The sequence below is a fragment of the Ips typographus genome, linkage group LG6, assembly GCF_016097725.1.
Source record: "Ips typographus isolate SLU linkage group LG6, UJ_Ityp_2.0, whole genome shotgun sequence".
NCBI lineage: Eukaryota > Metazoa > Arthropoda > Insecta > Coleoptera > Curculionidae > Ips > Ips typographus.
In genome coordinates this window covers 6481988-6503315 of record NC_138427.1, presented here as the reverse complement: position 1 = coordinate 6503315, position 21328 = coordinate 6481988, and the positions used below count along the sequence as shown (strand labels likewise).

Genomic DNA, 21328 nt, shown 5'->3' with positions numbered 1-21328 from the left:
AACATGGCAAAACACAAAAACCGAAAAAAAAAACCTTTCCTGATATGTATAAATTAAAAATGTTTTGGAGAGCGAAAACATCAAATTTCACATAAAATGGTAAATATCTCAGAAACGGATACAGATAGGTATGTGACATTTATACACAAAATATGTCTAGAATTTGACGTAGAATAAAATGAAAAAATATACAGGGTATCCCATTCTGGTTAATTCGTTGCACACATATTTTTTTACTTTTTTTCCTTCAGTTGTGATAATTCAGGAAGTTAGTGGGTATTGTTAAGCTAGGTTAGGTTAGGTTAGGTTAATTATTAGGAATTACTAGGCATTACAAGAAATTACTGGGCATTTCTGGCATATTAGAAATTAGTGTAAAACAAATAAAAATTTGAAAGTTTTCAGTATTAGGGATTATTGTATTGTGCGGGCGTGGGCAGTGTGGCCCTAAAAAAGTCGTACTGGTTTGTTTGTTTAATTAAAGACGAGCCAGTACAAGTCCGAACAACCGTGGTTTTAATTAAAATACACGGGTATTTTAATGCCACGGACGCATGATAAATCGGTTACACATTAAATAAATTATTTCAAGGTAATCAGACACCATTTTTTTCTCCTCGTTTGTCCGTTGAGAAGAGATTCTCTCGCTCGCACTCGCGAGTAATTTAAATCTTTCCCCCTGTCTATAGAGTTATGATAATTTGAGCCACGGCTATAATACAGGTTTTGAGGTATGTATAATCAGCATCGACCGGCTAAGAAACATGGCTCGGCTTTTGTCAAAATTAAAAATCAATTAATAACGCGTATATATCCCACGTAATTAAGGAAATAAATCATCGTGACAGATATATTACGTTTCTTTATTTTGAGATTCGTTTGATAATTATTATCTTTCTATCTTCAAAGGTATCGGGCGTAGCAAGAAAAAAAAACCGTATTATGCTTATTAGCCTTAACAAGAGAGCATCGTGTTGCCTGTCAGGCCCTGATGATGAAAGAGACTCATTTCATGGACCGTTCGGCTCTGTTTTCGTCTCATTTGTCTCTAATTAATCTACTAGCGTCGACACTTTTACGTTTTTTTGTTTACGTCTTGTTAATTTTCACGCGTATCCAATCAACAAGTTACATCCAATTTGTCTGGACTGGTTGCTACAAGCCGTATCTTTGTCACTTTAAAATAGATTTTCAATTTCCTGCTATTGGCAGGCCCCCCACAAAAATACATCGGATTAAAACGGGACGACTCTTGACGGGTTTGATTTTTTTGCCAATCATTGCAGAAATAATTACCTGAAAATTTTAGGTTTTATTGTTTTCCCGACCTTCCTTTCTCATTTTAATTGCTTAATAATCGAAAGCATAGTCATGCTTCTTCATTTAAATCATTATTTTTTTAGAATGCAAATAGTGAAATTAACATTCAATTTTAGAAACATTGCCGATCCCTTTCATCCACCCTTTCACCTGGAACATTATCAGCCCCCAATGTTCTTCGCCCTCTCGCCTAAGAATATTAAACAACACGTCTGTAACTGAAATGAAAATAATGAAATAATAATGAAACAAGTCGACGAGAGGGGCAATGATTACATCAAAGCAAGGGTTAAACTACTGGAAAAGAAACAATGAGCTTGGGGAACGATGGCAACTAACAAGACGTATTTCTTATAGATACAGGATAGGCTTTAAAGATTTTATACCATATGCAAAGTAGAGATTTAGATGTTCCTATTTGCATCCAGAGTGGAAGCGACATTAAAAAATACCTTTTGGGACTTTATTATTAAGAAAAATCCTCAATGTTATACGATACCTAAATTTATGCGCGTATAGTGCAGAAAAATTAATTATGCTGCCTCCCTTCGCTGCTTTCCTTTCGAATCGAGTGTCAACTGTCAAGGGATGGTAGGATAACGAACGTGTTCGATAATCGACGACTTTTGTTTCTAAAATATGACACTTTTGCAATTATTTATATGGAATAATTAGAACAGGGACACGCTTCGATCCTGTCCCTTAGGAATATCATTAATGTTCTAGGAGGAAACGTCTAAGCGGTGTATTGGACAATTTGATATTCGATACAGATTTAGTGTTATATTCATACTTTCAAACCTGTTAATTAACTACCCCATAATCTAAATGAACTATGGGTGTATTTTGGAAAAGACCGTCCGACCGATTATCTATATGGGAAAGATTAGATTTTCCTGCTGACAGATATTCTAATATTCTTTGAGTAGCAATTGTGTTCATTTAGATAAGCTCAGTTGGGTGATGAATAACATTAATTGCTCAATTTTCAGAAAAGGCTTTGCCTTTTCTTGATATAGTTCCTTTGGCCAATGGCCATCATATAACAAAACTTGTCTTGTTCTAAAAAAATAGTGTCCTTACATGACTCTACCGAATTTCTCTCGTAATCTTTGCTTAATATAGAATAGAGATGATTTTCATATTCAAAACAATTTTCACTAATCTTGTCTAGACATCCTTTTCAATATAACTTAAACGTTTGTGGATTAGAAGTTGGAAAGAAGGAAAAGCGAAACGAAACGGAAAACGACAATCGAGAAAAACGACGTCCCGCACATAAAACCCAATTTGGGGGTATTTCCGTTGTCAAAAAACTAATCGCGCACCTTTAAAATAAAAAGCCGGAGCGTGAAATCAGATTTCGCATCACGTTTCCATTATTAACTTTCGCGAATGTTATTTTTTATTCAAATCGCGGACCCCCGTAATTTTCTTCACGCACCCCCCTTCACTCCAAGCCAGTGTCGTATCTTACATGGGTGCTTTCAAATTTTTTTCATTCATTAACCCAATAATTTAGGACGTGACATTCTAAACTGAATGATGGTTCTGAGAGTCACATTCCCAGTTTCGCGGGGGTTGGAAATAAAAGAGGGGAGTCGACGACGCTGTCCTCGATCATTTGTCATCCGGCGTGTCATTTCTGGCTTTTTAATGTCGCGGAGAATTCTTAAAATCCGGCTCGGCGACAACTCCGATGACTTGTAAAGCAGTCCTCGGAGATGCGGGCCAAATTTGTCTTTTTTTCTCATTTTATTATTTAAATGCGGATTTAAGAGGCAATTTTAGAGACAAAGGGGAGAGCCAACAGCCCTTCTCCAGTCAGCCTCCCCTTGCCCTTAATTTGGATATCTTAGGTTGTCGTGATAACGTCGATTACCGCCACTCTGTGATCAACGAGCAATTGATTGACTATTGATAGAATAGTTATCAACTGGAATTTATCAAAAGAATGAAGTTTAATGAGGCAACTCATTTGTTTTTTAAAAGGTTTGCATGCCATAATAGTTCTTCAGCGATGGTTATTATTCTGGAAGATGGAAATTACAAGAGTTCTAGGCAAATTTTGAAATCATCTAAGAGTGAACTGTGAAGTTAATTTTGTATGGATAATTTTAAATATTATTCCACTGTATCTAAAAAGTTTAACTTAGATGTGCGTGAGAATGTCACTTTTGGAATCCATTAACAGTTTTCTAAAATTGATTAGAATTAACTTTGGTAAATGACGTCCATTTCAGTCCAAACCAGAGTATTCTAATCGAGATATTGGAGTCAGAGAAAACAATTTCAATACATTCCCAAAACAAAACTCAAACATTTAATTCTAAAAATCAGTGGCTAGAAGAAACATCTAGAAAAGTAATTTCTCTGCAAGATTGTGCTCTGAACATGATTTGATAATCTAAAGTACCCTTTTGTGAAACTTAAATGAGAGTTTGAGACCAAACCATCGTAAGAAACTTTGATACTTTAATATGCATCCCATAAACACAGTAATTGTAATCATGAAATGACTAATCTTCGAATATCAAAATCTACTGATAATCCATGTCGAAGGCCTTAGAGAAGTCCTGTTTCAATTTTTTTATTATTTCTAAGAAACACATCTTCTGGTGTATTCAAATTGTCTAAAACTTGTTACTATTCTAGTAAACCTATAAATGTTTTCTTTAAAATTACTAGAGCATTTTTTCAAAACATGTCACAGTTTGCTAAATTTTCTCAGGTGTTGGAACAAGTGACGATATCAACGAAACGTGAATCTAAGATCTAAAATTCATGAGCATTGCATTCAAGGGTTGGATTAAAAACTAAATGAAACAACTGAGACATCAGAACATTAAGCAATAATAATGACGATAACATAAGTAAATCATTTTATTTAGCATAATAAAGATCACGAGAGAATAAGTCATAAACAGTATGATCAAGCAAAGTACTGGAGATGTTGAAGAAATGGCAATCGTGCAGATTTACGATCGGATGCAAATACGCCAATTAGTTAATTATTGTTATTGACAATTCGCGTGCGTCGGACTTTGTTACGAAAAGGCCTGGACGTAGAGAATATAAATAAAAGTGCGGTCGTAACATCGGTGGCTGCTGCTGGGCCGCGGACCTTTTTAATATGTCCGTCATCGGAGCAAATAAAAAGACCATATTATGAACGGCTCAGCCGGTCCACTTTGGTAAGTAGCGTGATTCTTCCTGCGATGAAGGAGAAGAAGAAAACCCGCATCACGCGACCAAAGAAACTCGGGACGAATAAATTCTCAAAGCGTCCACGCACGTTTTTAAAACCGTAATTTATAACGCAGCCGATCCGAATAGACGCGAGCCGGCAAGCGGGATCATTAATTTTCATCAGGATAGGGGGGATAAATTTCGAGTACCAGCAAACCCTTTCCGGGGGGGATTTCATCAAACAATCCCCCCCCATCCCAGATTAGCAATGGTAAAAATGCTACGGCACGTAATGAAACTCATCCGCCGTTACAAATCATGATCGTCACTAAGCCAGGATTCTCTCCAGGCTTAAAGCCCCGGTTTGTATCACCATACGGTCCTGATATATGGAACTGTCTCTTGTATTGCCAAGATCTATGTTTTATTCGCCTAAATAATGTTTACCTCACTAATCACACTATAGTTAATGCTATGTATTTGTTGGATAGAAATCAGGATTTACATTTAGAAAGAAGGCAATTAGTGCAAGTAGCTGCCTTATCAAAAGGTAAAAACAAATATTTCTTCTAATTCTTAAAAGGAGTGACCAGAATTCTCAAGAAAAGTGTTGATAGAATATCAAAGAACTAGTTTTTACAATGGTAGTGTTGAGTCACATTCTGTATAAATTTCTCTTGAAAACTCCTTGTTAGCAAACCTATCTTATCTGATAAGGCTCATATGTAGGAGTTGCAAGTTTTGTTAAAATTTAGGTAAAAAACAATGCACTCAAAAAAAATCCTTAAAATCTCCAGTTTAAAACCTGGACCAGGGTCAACTTTATACATTTTCCCATTTCAAGAGAGAACCATTTCTGAAGATATAAAAGCAAAGTATTAGCAGAATTACTGGTTGATTCTCTTAATATGGGAAAGTTGAAAGAAATGTCATTTCAAAAGAAGTCGTTAGCAAACTTTGAAATGATCTGAGTGAATGTTTAGGTATAAGCAATTATACTTTCTCTACGACTATCTAAAGCTTCATTTGCTATCGCGTGTGAAAAATTTGGTGAAAACCAAATTAGATCTTAAAATCACATTTGCCACGTGTTTTGTCATAAAAATAGCCAAAGCTATTGCTACAACTGCCATCAGTTGGATGAACGCATATTTCGTATCATTTGGTCAATTCTGGTCAAATTATTTTAGTAATACGTTATAATAACTATCATACGTGTACAAAATTCTTAATTCAAAGTGTGTTCTATTATTATTTTGAAATTTCTGTGACTTAGTGGAAAAAAGTAATTACTTCTTCTATAAAATGGCAAATCTTTTAAGTGAGTTTCATATTGTGAAGGAAGAATTAAACTTCAGATTATACACGAGAAGAGAAGAGAGCGACTAACTGAAATGCTTCTAGACTGTAAGTAACAGAGACTATCCATCTTACTCATTGTGTATGTATTTTGAACATTTTTTGTGTAAGTGCTCCTGATAAAGATGGAGAAAAGATGGGATGTGAAGCTCATTTGACAGATCATCACATGACCACTTATCAGAAACTCTGTCCCATGACACTTATAAGACTTTGTTCTCCATCTTTGTCAGGAGCATTTCTTTCCCTTAAACAGTTCCCTTGAACAGTTTCAGAGTTTTTTCTTATTTTTTTTTTTAATAAAAGTTGTAATGGTAACGAAGAGACAAGAAGAAAACCTGAAAGTTAATTAATTAGTAGGGTTAGGGTTCGCGGACAGACGACGGAAACAAAAACCGACGCGGATTTATTTGCTACAAAATTTAAAGTAAATAAACGGTTGGGGCGTAAACGAAATCCGGAACTGTCCGAGCGATTAACGGGAAACGGAATTAACAAAACGCCCGGCTGGGACTCAAATTCGAATTAAGGCCCCCCGAAAATTAATGAATTCACGTCGAGACACGGACCCGGCCAATTAGCTAGACAAGGCGAATATTTCTTTGCCTCCTGCTCGTTGCAGATGCTGGTGAAGCCGCCGCCACCGGATGGATATTAATAGTTCCGATCACTGTACTCGTTGATATCAACAATCAACTGCAAACTGACAACAAACAAAATTTCATTTACTACAATTCCTCCCCTCTTCAACATAATCCCGGTCTAGGTCCTAAATAAAGTAATAAACAAGGAGAAGAGGTTAATGCGACCATGATGAGACAGTGGAGAAATATAATCCAATCCGGTTGCCACAATAGGGACAATAAGAGGGAATCGTATAATTCTCGTGACAGATTTATGTAATGCCCTTGTAAGATTTTCTATTAACGCCATCACCCCCAACTATGCCGCCGGTGTAAATAACGTCAACCGCTTTTATGAAGTTCGGACACGCAGTTTTCGGGTTTTGTTCTTTTCGTTTTCACGTTATTGATGGTAGTCAATTACACACCTTAATCGTATTTGCTGTTTTTACCAACAAAACATTCATGGATTTTGCATGAAAATGTTGAGAAATGATTAGAAGGATTGAATGTTAAAGACTGATACGAAATGCTGATGACAAATATTTCAAATATTTATTTTCATTGAAAATTGCTTATTGATATATTAATTAAAGATGTGGAACATGCTCAGTAATAGATTAGATTGTCATTCAAACTAGATGTTTATTCAGTTCTGTTCTGAAGGATACAATCATCCAATACAGGTAATAACACAGCAGATATAGATAAATTTAGGAGTTGTTTTGCTTGGAGTTTGTTGGTTTTGATATAAGTTGTTTCTGTTCAATCCTGGATTTAGGAATTGACTTGAATCAGCAAGAGTGATGTATGAACAAATTTTCCTATATTAAGAATCATCTGGGATTCTTCCAACTTCAAACTCTACTGACTATAGATTCTAATGATCATATGCCGTATTTCTTCTAAAAACAATTTTTTCGTTTGTTTACACAAAGAGCTCAAACAACGCTCAAAACAATACAAGTACATTGTCATACCTATTTATTTACTTAAGGTTTAAGAAATAACTACAATAATCCACATACCTTTCCAAGTGTTTAACAATGTCCTCGTAGGCTGCCCTGCAGTTCTCCCAAATGCCTGATCTAAAACAAAAATAAACTTTAATCTTTCTAAGAAAGTTTCAGTGAATGATAGGAAAAAGTAGCCCTACTGTAACCTAAAGCAAAGATTACGAACAAGAATTAGGTCAATGAGCAGAGTTCCTTCTGCATACATATCCATATTCCATTATTTACTTTAGCCGGGCTCCTTCGCAGCTGCTCTCCCGAATCCATCTTTGCGAAAGTAATTTTCTTCCTAATCCCGGAATGTTTGTCGCATTAAATATTGCATAAACTCGAAACTACTTTCGGGAGACCGGGGAGTTCGAGATCTTTGAACTTAAATCCGGCAGTTCGTCGAGTGTGACACGTAAAGGGGTCGGGGGCGGGATTAGGTGGACGATGCGCCGCCGTTTTCGGATAAACGCCACAATTTATAACTTCGCAACCGAAGCTTAGCGTCATTAGTTTGCCGCTAGTATGCGGACACGGACTAATTACGCGGCTTTAGTGTAACCGCGCGTTTAATTTGTCCGATTTTCCTAAGGTTTCGTTTACTTCAACCCTGCTCAATGTTGGATGAAGTAAAGCTAGAATACCACAGTGCGAAATGAATACCACATTCTCACTATTTTAGAAAAGAGAGGGGAAGGTATCCATTAAGCATAACGCATAATGGTTGCAAAAGTACACTTATTGTATTCTATCCAAATAATGGAATCAGCTATTGAAAAAATTCAAGGCACTATCTGACTACTAAGCATTAAATTTTCTTGCTGTCGCTGTCGACATTATCGCTACAGAAATGCAGAAAACCGACCGTGCCCTAATTTCCTCGTCGGCTAAGAGCCCTTAAGACGTGGAACAGTCGTTGTTTACGATGGAAATCGTCATTATCATTTCAGCACTGGCCCGGCAATTAAAATGCAAATCCGTTCGAACAAATGCGTGTACACGTCACGAAGAAGCGCCATCATTAATTCTTCAGGTAGAGTGGCTTTGTTCGTTTTCGACTGCGAACCATTCCGATATTGTGTCAACATTAATACGAACAAACACTACAACGTTTCAGTGTTGATTAAAGATGATCGTCGAGAACACTTACCTCGCAATGGCTTCCATAGTGGGCATACCCTGGTTTTTGATGATGGAACCGTCGTGCCGACTCAAGTTGTGGGGCATGGCCGGTGATAACAGAGCCGAATGCGCCGCTGCAGGATGCGGTAACTGCATAAATTGCATGTGACTAAGATGAGGGGGATGATTGTAACCGTTTGCTAGAAGAGGGGATTTTTCTAATCGGCCCATATCTGCAACAAAAGTAATACATTTTAGTCCAAATTTAAGTAGATATTCTTCGTTTGTCAATTAATTAACATGTTCTGCTTGTTGATGTTGGGTGTGCACGGTGAACAATTCAGGATTCAACCGAAACAACTTGTATATCCTGAATTACTTAACAACTGACACACGTTGAAATTCTTGAAACTTTTGATCGTTATGGTACAATATTTGCTCACATATCTTTACCAAATAAAGTATGGAAATTATATTTCTGCTTTAAGACAACTATAAGAGACATTAACATGTTCACATCATCTTCTTTACTATAGTATTAATTAAGCCAATGAGTGCTAAATATAAAAAATATGAGGAGTTAATTAAATATTGTGGGGTTTATGCTGTTCACTGTCACTTCACTGCAAGTAAGTAAAATTATTCAAAAAGTATTTTAAATTCGAATTTGAATACGTTCCACATTTTTTTTGTGGTTTGCAGTTTTCTGTAGGTACAAAGTAGTATTGAAATAATATAGCTTAAGGCCAGTTAAAGTGACTGCTTGCGTTTTTACTCGCCTATAACGGACTAAGTGCTAATGTAACAACAAAATAGTCGTACAAAAACCAGGAAATCTGATCAAACCTTTTCTATTTAACCCACTTGCCATTCGATAGGATAGTAATCTAAACACTAATATTGACAAAGCGAATTCGGGACGGGAATTTAATTTAACTAAATCTGTCAGTTACAAGATTTGTCTTTTTTGCGGTTTTACATTAACGTACACATCGCAGCGACCTAGATTACTTGATTGCCTAGTTTAGATATTTCCTTTTCAATAGTAGCAAATCGAGAAAAAAACTAATTAAATATTAAATCGATATCGAAATAACAAATTATTGTTTCTGAAGGTGTGTCGATTCTATTAACTCACACGCAGGTATCAGGATATACATGAAAGCGCTTTTACAAAAATCAATCGCAGAAATAATGAAGTCCAGTTTTTTTTGTATTGTTGTTGTGTATTAGTGACCAAAAATTGCTCGACATTCTCAACCGTAAAATTGATGAAAGTATGTGAGTATGTAGGTCTTTTCTGAGTTGATCTTATTGCAGTTTAGTTTGAGTGGAATAGAACCAGAATCTGGTCCTAACGAAATAGAAAAACCAGCAGGATTTCGGGCTGGTTGACCACATATCGATTATGTATATCACGTGACAGGAAACGACTAATATTTATGTATATAATACAATTTTTCAATTTAAAATTCATTGGGCAATTAAAGAAAAGATTATTGAAATGGATTTCTGAATGAAACAAAACAATATCGTCACTCAGGAGTAAGACAGAAATCACATTCAGGAGATTGGGAAGACATTATACATAGTTATTTTAAAACTTTATTTTAAATGGGACACTGTATATTTTTTTGAATTCTATTTACGTTATTTCAGAAACATTTTTTGTATAATGTCCTAAACTTAGGTATAATCGTTTTGGAGATATTCGACTTAAGAATAAAAATGTGCCTTTTGAAACAGAAATTTTAAAATGGCGTATTGCCTTAGTTATGAAAGCTATTCATAATTAGTAAAATGTTGACACATAGTTTAAATTTTATGCTTCTGTCTTTTTTCGAGACAGACAGCTTAAAATTCAGATCAAAAAATTTATATTTTTGAAGTTGCCAATGTCAATTTTTTGTAATGGATTTTAAGCATTTTTATTTATAATAATAGTTTACGCGTATTTCTAAGAGTTATGATTTAACTTTAAAAAAAGATAATTTTTGGCAATGATCCACTATTGATATTTTCTAAACCTTCAAAGTAACAAGTTAAATTAGACCAAAGTTGTCAAATTTGATGACGTTAACATCTTGAACCACTGTTGTCATTTTGCAGACTTTGTAAATCATATTCTACTTGTCCCTACTCAATCCAAAAAGTCAATTTCACACTCAATTAATGTAACTATGATAAAATTAGAAACAGCGTAGTAGTTTTCGAACAAATATGAAATACAAAGTAAGTGACAATTTGGATTTTGTCCAACTTTTTTCATAGAGCTATTTATCACACTCTTAATTATAATATCTGGAAACTAAGCTGTCACCAACTAAGTAATATTTCTTAACAATTTTTGGTGGGACAACTCGTGGCTTATCTACCAAAATAATTTCTTTAAAATATTCCCTTTTCTATTGTTATTATTAAATGCACCTCGTTTTTCAAATTAATGTAACTCCGTTCTAAACTGAATGTTAAATTAGGTAATAACTCACAATTATAAGTTTCCAGAGTTATCAAAAATAACACGTAACCAGCGCCCACATCCGGTCAACGTCGGACTGACTTCATTGGGTCACGTTCTGATCCAGAACCGTGATTAGTGAGCAAATACAATTTATTTCTCGGATGGAGCTCGGTTTTCTTAAGGTGGCTTGTAATTGCTTGGAAACACGATATCTATGTTTTTTTTTAAACAAATATGTGGGTACAGTGGAATTTGAAAATTTTAGCGAGGAACGCTAACAGACAGTCCGCACTTTACGATCTGATTTAATGGACAAAAACAACCAAACCGGACTCGATTAACAAAAATCGTTTATTGTCCATTAGCAGATATATAAACAGGACCGTTAAATCGGAGATCAAGGAGTATTCGTGGCAATAAAACCCTAATCATCGGGCAATGCTAATAACGAGTCTGTTTTGGCCTCGCCGGCTCCGAGGCGATGACACATCGTTAACTCGAAATTACGAATCTAATATAAACCAATAAAATCTCGGAAATAATTTAATTATATTTATATCGTTCGCTTTTATGGTCTTCGAACAATAAAAGATGCGATGCTTGTGACTTATGACGTTTAAGGCCTTTATTAATATTTTCTTTAATTAACTTTTATTGGGTTTAGCAAGGATGCGTTTCTGGGAATAGAATAAGAAACACAGAATGGCACATTCATCTAAAGAGGAGCCTAAACAGTGTTTGTTCAGTATAAACTCACTCGAAAATTCACTCAGCTTTAATCTGCTTAGTTGGATCGCTAGATCAAGCCAAAACTACACGACGCTGTGTGTATACACTATTTGGTGAGTGTGTATACTAGAAATGCAAATGCCAAAATATCAGATCCAGATCGACGATGTAAATTAACTTATTAAGTTTCATGTTAAAATCACTGTTCCAGTCACGCAAATCGTCGATTTTATTCAACTTTCAATGTTTCCTTTTTTGTATTCATCATCATCCGTTTATTAATCGTAAATACGATACTGGGCACCCGATACTGATTTAATCGCGACGACGGCTCGTAAACACCGAAATCATAACGATATTTCGCCGACTTGGAAACAATTAAAAACGTCTAATTATTTCTCTTAATGAGAATGGGAACCAAGAGGTCGCAAGTCTGCCCTGTTGGGAGTCCGCGTCCAACCGCGTTCTAGATCACTTCTTGCATTTAGCCTCTATAAAGGGAACAATCGTTTTGACAGGTATCGATCTGCTTTTTATGCTAATTGGTCTTGGTCGGGTTTGAAAAGACTATTTAAAAACATTTATATGCAAATATAAAACTACTAGATTTAGACGTACAGGTGCCAATGATATAATGGTATAAGTGCATATGAGTTAAGATTTGTTAAATCTCTTTCCCCACAATCTCAATAAAAGACTTTTTCATTCTGTCTTAATCTCACATACGAGTGTCTCCCTGACCGTAAGCAGCTGTTTGCTCTTAAATGTCATCATCAGTCCACTTCTCAATCGAAACGTCTCATTATTTTTGCCAAACCCTTATCGTTTATTGTATCTTTTACATAACCTATTTATTTAACAGAACGTTATTTTAAATGTATGTCTTCGTGCTTATTCATCTTAAATTCTTTCCTATGTCTTATCACAAACTCTTTTCTAGGTAAATACGTTTACATACTGGAAAATCCAAGTCTTCTCATAGCAGGCGTTTTTCCCTCAATAAGCCAAGAAAACCACTCTAAAGCTAACGATGAGTTACCTCCAGAATGGCTTCCATTTCGCCAAACACCAACAGGAAGGACATGTTTATTTATTTCTTCATCAAACGTATTTCAGCATAAGCCGTATTTAGTTTTGGTTTCTTCCTCAATTTTTCCACATCTCATCTTTCTACTTCTTCTCATTCTCACATCCACAAATACTGTTCCATAATATTCTTTACATTCTCCTCTCTCTTCCCACAAGTCACTTTCTACACATTATTTTCTAAGCAAAACTTCAGATACTGATATTTCACTCTCAAAATCACTTTCGTTCCTTTATAACGTCCTTATCCTTTTAATTTTGTTTCCCTTTTTTCCATACCTATTCGCTGCTTTAGACATTAGCTCTAGTCTTCCACATATTATACTCTGTTTCAGAAAGAGAATCCTGATATATCATCCAATTATGCCACCAATAAGATCGGATTGACTATCAAAAGATGATTTATAAAAAATTCTATTGAATTTACTCAAGTAATATTGACAGTTTTACTAGTTACTTGTGCTAGCTTAAGATGCTAATCTTTAGAGACACCATGCATAATTTACCCATACAGAGTTATTCAAAATGATGCAGTATTTTAAATAATAACTTTCTTTTCATTTTGAAATCACGTTTTCAACTTGTATCCTCTTAATGTCAAAAAGTCAATATTTTTATCAACCTTTATTGATAATTACTAAAACTACTGATTTTGTCAAAACACAATTCTCTACTAATTGAAGAATTATTAATGTTTACAGAGCATTAATTTTTTTAAATTTTTTTCATTTTCATTTTTCTATGGATAGTCGACGATTAAAAATCATGTTTGGCAACATCTCATACAGAAAAGCCCTAAATCATACCCGTGAACAAACTAAGATGGCATTGATAGCTTCTGTTAAATGATTTCGAATTGTTTTACGATGTGACGCCATTGATCTTATCAGATAATTAGAGTATGTGCATTAAGAGAAAAATATGAATAAGAAGGCGAAACCTAATTTATTTCTACGCGAAGACAAGCTGCCTGATAATTTCCGTAATTTACGAGCGTATTGTTTAATTGTCAGACTAATTTCAAGTAGTACTATTTATTTCCCGGCCTTCTTATCTATTGCGCGTCTCGGGAGGAAGATTCCAATTATTCTATAAAAAATATCGTAACGGAATTACAATTTTGCTCGAACTGCAACACAAGAAATACCTACGTCTCTAACATACACACAAAGCCCTCAGTGTTGTTGATCGATATAAAAGCGCTGTGTTATAAGGCCGGGGATATATTGAATCAAATGAAAAGCTTTGAAAAGCAATTGTAAAAGGAATTAATTAATTCCCTTTCAGGCGTTCAGGTGTTTCCATTGCTAATGGAAACGGTTTTCCACGATTGTGTCGGTGACAGTCCGTTACCGGTCGCAAAAAGGAACGTGTGTTTAGGGATTTCGTCACGAAATGAAAATTGTACACCAAAATGTCCTTTGTACGTAACCAATTCACAAATTAACGAAAATAAAAATCAACAGTAGAAAGCCAAAGCAAATCACTTCCAAATAATTAACTCAAACTGACTGGCAAAAGCCGAACCCCCTCGTCGGTGACACGACGATGTCTGTTTCGATCTACATTCCTCCCTAATGGCCTCGCATTACAACTGTCAAAGCTTTTATGTTCCTTTAAATGAATTATCGTACATCTTCGGGGGTTCGTTCTGTTTATGTGTACGTTTCACCTTGTTCCAGAAAGGGGGATGAAGAAACAATATCGTAAAGTTGGTAAAGCCTTCGATCAATCCAGTGTCGGAAAAAAAATTGCACTCAATCACAGAAAGTGATTCTGATATGAATTACCTTGTAAAAATTGTCACAAGAATAAAATAAAAGATTTCATAAAGTCATAAAGGTCTCAGGCAATATTTAAAAGCATCTGGCATTTCAAAATCATTCTAGAGACCTCTGGCAATTTTAGAAAATTTAGGCAAGGTTTTTGTGTTTTTATTTTTCTGTAGTATTTAGAAGCAATTCATTTTAGAATCTAGCAATTCAAAAAGATTCCAGAGGCTTCTGGTACTTTTAGAAAATTAAGGCAAGATTTAAGATACTTGTCAAATTATCTGGCAGTTTTTGGAAGGTTTTCTGTAATATTTAGATGCCTTTGGCAATTTTAGAGAATTTAGGCAAGGTTTAAGACACTCATAAAAACTTTTGACAGCTTTTGAAAGGGTTATTATAGTATTTAGAAGCCTCTGGCAATTTAAGAAAATTCAAGCGAGGGTTAAGACACTCCTAAAAACCTCTGGTAATTTTTCGGAAAGTTTTCTGTAGTATTTAGAACTTCCTGTTAGAAAATTCAGGCAAGGTTTAAGACATTCGTAAAGGTTGCTGGCAATTTTTGGAAGGGTTTCTGTAGTATTTAGAAACCTCTGGCATTTCCAAAACCATTTTACAAGCCTCTGACTTTAACAATTTAAGCACAGTTGCAAAGTTAAAAAACTCTAAAAAAGAAGTTTTTGGAAGCAAAACTTCTAAAAGTGTCATCAGATAAGATGTTTTAAAGATTTTTTTCGTTTCAGTTTATTTACATTATTCTATGCAGCTGAATGGATTTCTTTAAAAAAAACAAATTTATTAATTAACATATAATAAAACGTGTACAAAAAGTAATGCAGAATTATCCAGAACCTGATACTCTCTCCGAATTAAAAACGCTTTTGAATTTCTTTGGAAGAGACAAATTTTCCATACTAATCCACTAAAGTTTTATAATAATTATTCATTAAGCACCAAACTACTTTACTGCAATTTCGAGACGCGATTTAATTTAAATTTTTCAGGAGAAAAATATTCTGATATTTTTAGTTTTACCCCGGTAAATTGCCTTCAAAGACCAGGTCAAATTTAGCATTTTTCCAGCTTACAAGAAAAAAGCGAGTAGAATTGCACGAATAATTGCATGACCATCAAAACTTGCACGATTTCCATGATTTAAAATTGGAAAACCGGAAAAGGCACACCGAAGTAAAGGTTCTGTCGCATTTTTCTACTTGAGTTCCGTGTACAGATGTAATAACCCGATACTCTGTTTCCTTGCAACAACGGCATATGGCAGACATATACTGGAAATTTGGGAAGGTATATAAAATCGATGACTTGAAAGTCCGGCAGGACGATAATTCGATCCATTCGATCGAGCAAAATATTGTCGCACATTAAACTAAAAGCGAGCAAAACAATAAAAAGAACAAAAAGAAAAATTCGAAATCCAAGAAGTCGAGAGGGGCCTCCGGCTTTGTGAAACCAGAAACGAAATAGCCGATGGAGCGTGAAAAATCTTCCTTCGTACAAGAACCAGATATTATTTTTTTGATATTATTTTAGCGGACGCTCGAAAGGACGGAATCCTTTTAGGGCTTCTCTCTTTATTTGCCGATTTGACGGTTATTGCGGGTGACTGACGGTGGGACCGGTAAATATTACTTTTGAAGTGCATTTCGGGGAAGTTTCCAATTCAAAGCTCTATTCTTACCGACAGCATTGATACTTTTTGACCTGACAAAATGGGATTTTTATATGATTTTAAGCTATTTGTATTTACATTCAAAAAAACTTTAAGCAAATATGTTCTAATGAACAGAATGTGAAAACAACACAAAGAATAGTCTAGTAATTAAAAAAATGACTTTTGGTAAACAATTTTTTTTAAATTTCAAGAAAATGTGATTAATGGTGATTAATTAGTATTCGTTTTTTTTGAAACTAGATGATTGGCAACAAATGTAGAAATGTACTTAGTGTTCATTTTTACGAAAAAATACGTATTGGCAACATTGCAAACATTTCATTTATTAGATAATTTATGTGTAATAAAATTTTTGCAAAACCTCTTGGTTTGAAAGGAACAACAATTTATTATATGCAGAAAATCAAACCAAAATAGGATGACGTGACAGATCAATGTTTTGTATATGTGACAAATATTCTATCTTTCTCTTCACTATAATAGCTATTTATGTAACCAGTTAAGAAAAGTTCGATTTTGTGTAACGAATGAATGTTTGTAGGGCGAGCGCAGCGAGGTCCTACAATTTGAATGAGTTACACAATAAGACATTTTCGAAACGTGTTGCATACATGATTTTTTCTAATTTTGACCAAAAAGCGGTAAAAACCATCTTTTAAAGTGATTTAATACAAATATTCACTTTCATAGCACCTTGTATAAACAGTGACAACGACATGTTATGATGGATGTCGCCCATATGTTTCTACGGAAATGCATAAAAACAGGGAGTGATGAAATGAACTTTTCTTAACCAGTTACATAAAGTGATCACTTTATGTAACTAGTTACATAAAGTAAAACGTTTTGTCACTCTAATCAGTTTTGAAAGGTGTCACTTTATATGCCATAATTAGAAAAAACTATTTTGAACATTTATTAAATATTTTTCTTGCTAATGTCTAATCTGATTAGTGGTTGGGTGGTTCTCTGCTCTTCCTTTTGGCGGCACCGGCCGATCACGTATCATTCTCGGTTTCTCTGTTTATATACTTTAGTTAATGCTATTACTTCGATCGTAGAAAAAAAAATGGTTTCAGCTCCTGGCAGATAACAATAGTTTCGTAATTACACGAGTACAAAAGCAATGAAATAATAATTTCAGGCCTGAGTTGGTCGATGGAATTTTGACGAATTTATGTGATGTTGGTTTTGTGTGGTTTATTTTTGGTTGGTTCGTATTTATGACTCAGTGGCGTCCGTTAAGAACACAATTACAGCAACAATCTCGGTGAAGAATATCGGCGAAGCGAGAGAGCCAATATGGCAATTTCGCATAATAATCGACAATTACTTTGCTCTGTGGCTAAGACTGTGCATTGAACGGCGAATACCATGTCAGACTGTGAGGTGAGGCTATCAAACCGTGAAAAAGGCAGCCATTAAGAGTACATGCATTGTTGCCGATATTACGACGAGAAGGAATAAATGGAAACCAGCAATTTGCATTTTAGCTAATGTCTTTTACAGGTCCGGAGTCTTTTGAAGACCGCGGACTCTTTCTAGGGCAGGGCAGAATTCGTTTAGCTGAAGCCGGCTCTCCCCGTTGAATATTGTTATTCGGTGATTTTTAAATCGAGTTGAATAGGAAGAGGTCATGTCGGAGTCGACTAGAATGAATAATGATGTTGTGTGTAAACGATCTTTGTTTGTTGGATGGATAATTACATGGTTGAGGGTAAGAAATATCACTAGACAATCTGGGAAAAAATGAGCCTCAGTGTCGTCGGAGCGTTTCCTCAACTAATTAATTATATTTAACAGAAAAAACTAATAGTTTTTTGCACATTACGCGATAAAATATTCGAGATATGGCTTGTTAATGTCTTATTCGTTTTGCATTACTAAACTACTTTTGGCTTGGTTGAGTCCACACAAACTAGGTGGAAGCATTCAATTATTCTTACAATGTAACACATTTTCAGAGATTTTTACTAAAATATACTATTTTCTATATTTATTTTTGTCGTAATTATTATAATTGACAACCTCTTTAGAGAATTTTGATGTATATTGTTGTCTCCAAATTAGAGTTTTACCACCAGAATGTCAGAGATCAACAATATTCTATTTAACAAAATTTAACTAAAACAGTTTTTGTTTTCCATGTATTTTTGGCATTATTTTCAGGATGCTTTGATATGTTTCTGTAAAAACAACTTTAAAAGTGTCACAGGACTTCTTCACAGCTTTTTTAGAGGATATCAGACACTTTTATCTATTTCCATATCTGTGATATGTTTTGGTGATTTGGTCTATTATACCTTAGGAACGAAATATTATATGATAATATCTGCTATTTCTTAATTTGATTATGCCTTGCTTATTACCAAGTTTATTTATCTGCTTTTATTAGAACCACCAGCTTCAACAACTGCAATGAATACTTTTCTGTAGATTATGCTTTGTTTTCTCATGTGGTGCAAAATTTTATCCATTTTTTTGCAATCAATTTACAGGTGCTATGTACTAGTAGTACTCTGTTACTGATGACTTTTCTAGTAATCTTCTCTTCTTCTTCTTCCACATATTGTAGGCCATAGGCCTGTATTTTCCAACTTTCAACTCCTTTAAGATACTGAAAATCACCACTCTATCCATCTCTTTGGAGGACTTCCTAAGGAGCGTCGTGTTCGTGGTATATCATCTCAAGCGATTTTTAATAGCCTTTCTCTAGCCATCTTTTGGTTTACTTATATACAAATTAAATATTGATATAACTTAATGATTTTAAGAAGTCTTCCTATTATGATCAGCTTGTGATCAACAAATTTTCCCTAGTGCTGCATTACTGCTTCTGTTTTTTATCTTCTTTCCCTTAAAATTTAAAATCTTTAACCAGATTTAGTACTGTATCAAACCCTCTTCTAAAATAAATGTTCCTCTCGCAGTTTCTCTCTTTCCATGTTTGCAAGCTTCACGCCCTTTATCTCCCTTGGGGGTTTGGGAAAGTGTGTAGTAACAATAAAATTCCTTCATTTGAAGTGCTGCAGGTATGTGAGTTATTAAACCTTTTGGAACACACAATCGCGATAATTAAGGCCCCAGGTTTTCGGAATGCGCCAATGTTCCATGCATCGGCAACGACATTTTTGGAATATATTAATAAATCCGGACACAATAACACGACCGATTTGCGGTATTCGAAACGAATATCGTATCACAGTACGTTGTTAAAATACGGGGCCCTTTCAATTCCAATTAGCGCATTTTTCGACTTCCACAACCGGCCGGATTTGCATGGTAGCTGCCACTTATTCATAAAGTTTTTGTTCCTCGTGGACTATCGAAATCAAACAAACAATACATCGGAAAAAAAGAACAAAATTTTCTGTGTAAAACACTGCGGTCGCTTAATTATTATTTACTATGAACTGAATGCGCGAGCTTCGCGGTTGGGCGTCGGTTTTGCGGTTTCCATCGAGTCCATAAATTGTGGCACGCATTTTACAAGGTCGACTGTGTTTTTTTACATCTTTGACAACAGGAAAAAAATTGTAAATTGACCACTATGACCGTATTTGAATGATTTACGAACATCTTAATTGGCTTCTGGCGCCAAGACCATATATCTGATGCAGTTGTTCAATTTTTTGTGACTTTTTTATCAATGATGTAACAGTAATAAGCTTTTATATCTATTGGAAAACTTTTCATTTTTCTCATCCGTATAATGTTAACTCCATTTAATACCTTTACAAAATACAAGTCTAAGGAATTTAAGTCGAGCAAACGAGAGAGCCAGCCATTCAAGAAACTCGCTATTCTTAATCCATCAGTTTGGAAAGATTTAAAACAGTTTTTCCTATTGAGAATAGAGGTTTAATTGATACACCTACTTTATTATTGATGCTTAACTCTAAAACTGGCAAACAATTCAGTAATCTGGCCGTCATCAAAGTTATTCCTTCAAATTAACACTACAACAAAAGACACTACCCAAACTGAATGATATGCCTTCAGGTTTTAGTTCCAAACTTGTGGGCCCCCAATTTACGATTTGTTTTGCGTTCGAAAGCCCCGGGGGGGCTTCTCCGTCCGATTACAGCAATTTTCTATAATTCGGAGCTATTATTATAACCGATTGGACTTGGAATTATTGTTTATAAGGTTAACGTTTAACGCCGATCCCGTGTGTGTCTCTGTTGTTCGGATGGATCAATCACATAATTTACCAACTTCCTTTCCCCTTCGCTGCCAACTCAAATGCTCAAATTGATGGGTGCGAGGTTAAGAATGAGGTTTTTGGGATAATGAGTGGTTGATTTTCGACTGGTGTCAGAGCTCTTTTTATTAGGTGAGATTTATTGACGGTTATTATCGAAGTTAGGGTAAAGAACCCACTTGGATAACTTGGAAACAATCCTGGGCCTTAATTCTTGAAAGCAAGAAACGGAATTATCATGAGAAGTGTTGATATGTTGTTCCTGTCACATTCTACAGACCTTTCTTTTGATGAACTCCTTTCCCTCATTTCAAGAATACGCACCTAGTAGTATGTTGTAGTAAATCTACTAAGAGAAGTTATTCTAGTTGAGAATATGCGCCAGAATATTTGAATAATAAAATAAGTAAGGAATAAATAATACGTTCAAAAAATTTCACATATTGTATTAAAAAAATACTATACAGGGTTGACTATTAACAAGAATCTGTAGACCAGAATTCTCAAAATGATGTAGTATATCATCTAGTGTTTTAGTGCTGTTTTTTCGTCTTTTGAATTACTGAAGAAAGGGTGGCAAAAATATGGTACAGTGCCTAGGCGTCATTTTCTTCCTTTTTTTATGACACCAAACCACACCCTTTCAGTCAAAAATCCAGTGTTTTGGATGCCATTTTTTTGCTTCTTTGGTTAGGTTATTTTTCACGCTATTTTTTCTCCTCAATAAACAAAAAATGTCTAAAACCCAGAATCTAACCAACAACACTAACCTAAC

At 34.9% G+C, this 21328-nt stretch overlaps 1 protein-coding gene across 2 annotated transcripts in view; it reads right to left on the bottom strand.

Moving 5' to 3' along the window:
* dac (dachshund family transcription factor) overlaps window positions 1-21328 on the bottom strand; it is a 132078-nt gene that overhangs the window by 64874 nt on the left and 45876 nt on the right. For both annotated transcript variants that reach the window (XM_081981862.1, XM_081981863.1), the window contains exons 3-4: window positions 8643-8847; window positions 7520-7579 (exon numbers count right to left, since the gene is read on the bottom strand). In XM_081981862.1, the coding sequence (XP_081837988.1) occupies window positions 7520-7579; window positions 8643-8847 (265 nt within the window). The remainder of the gene's footprint in view (window positions 1-7519; window positions 7580-8642; window positions 8848-21328) is intronic.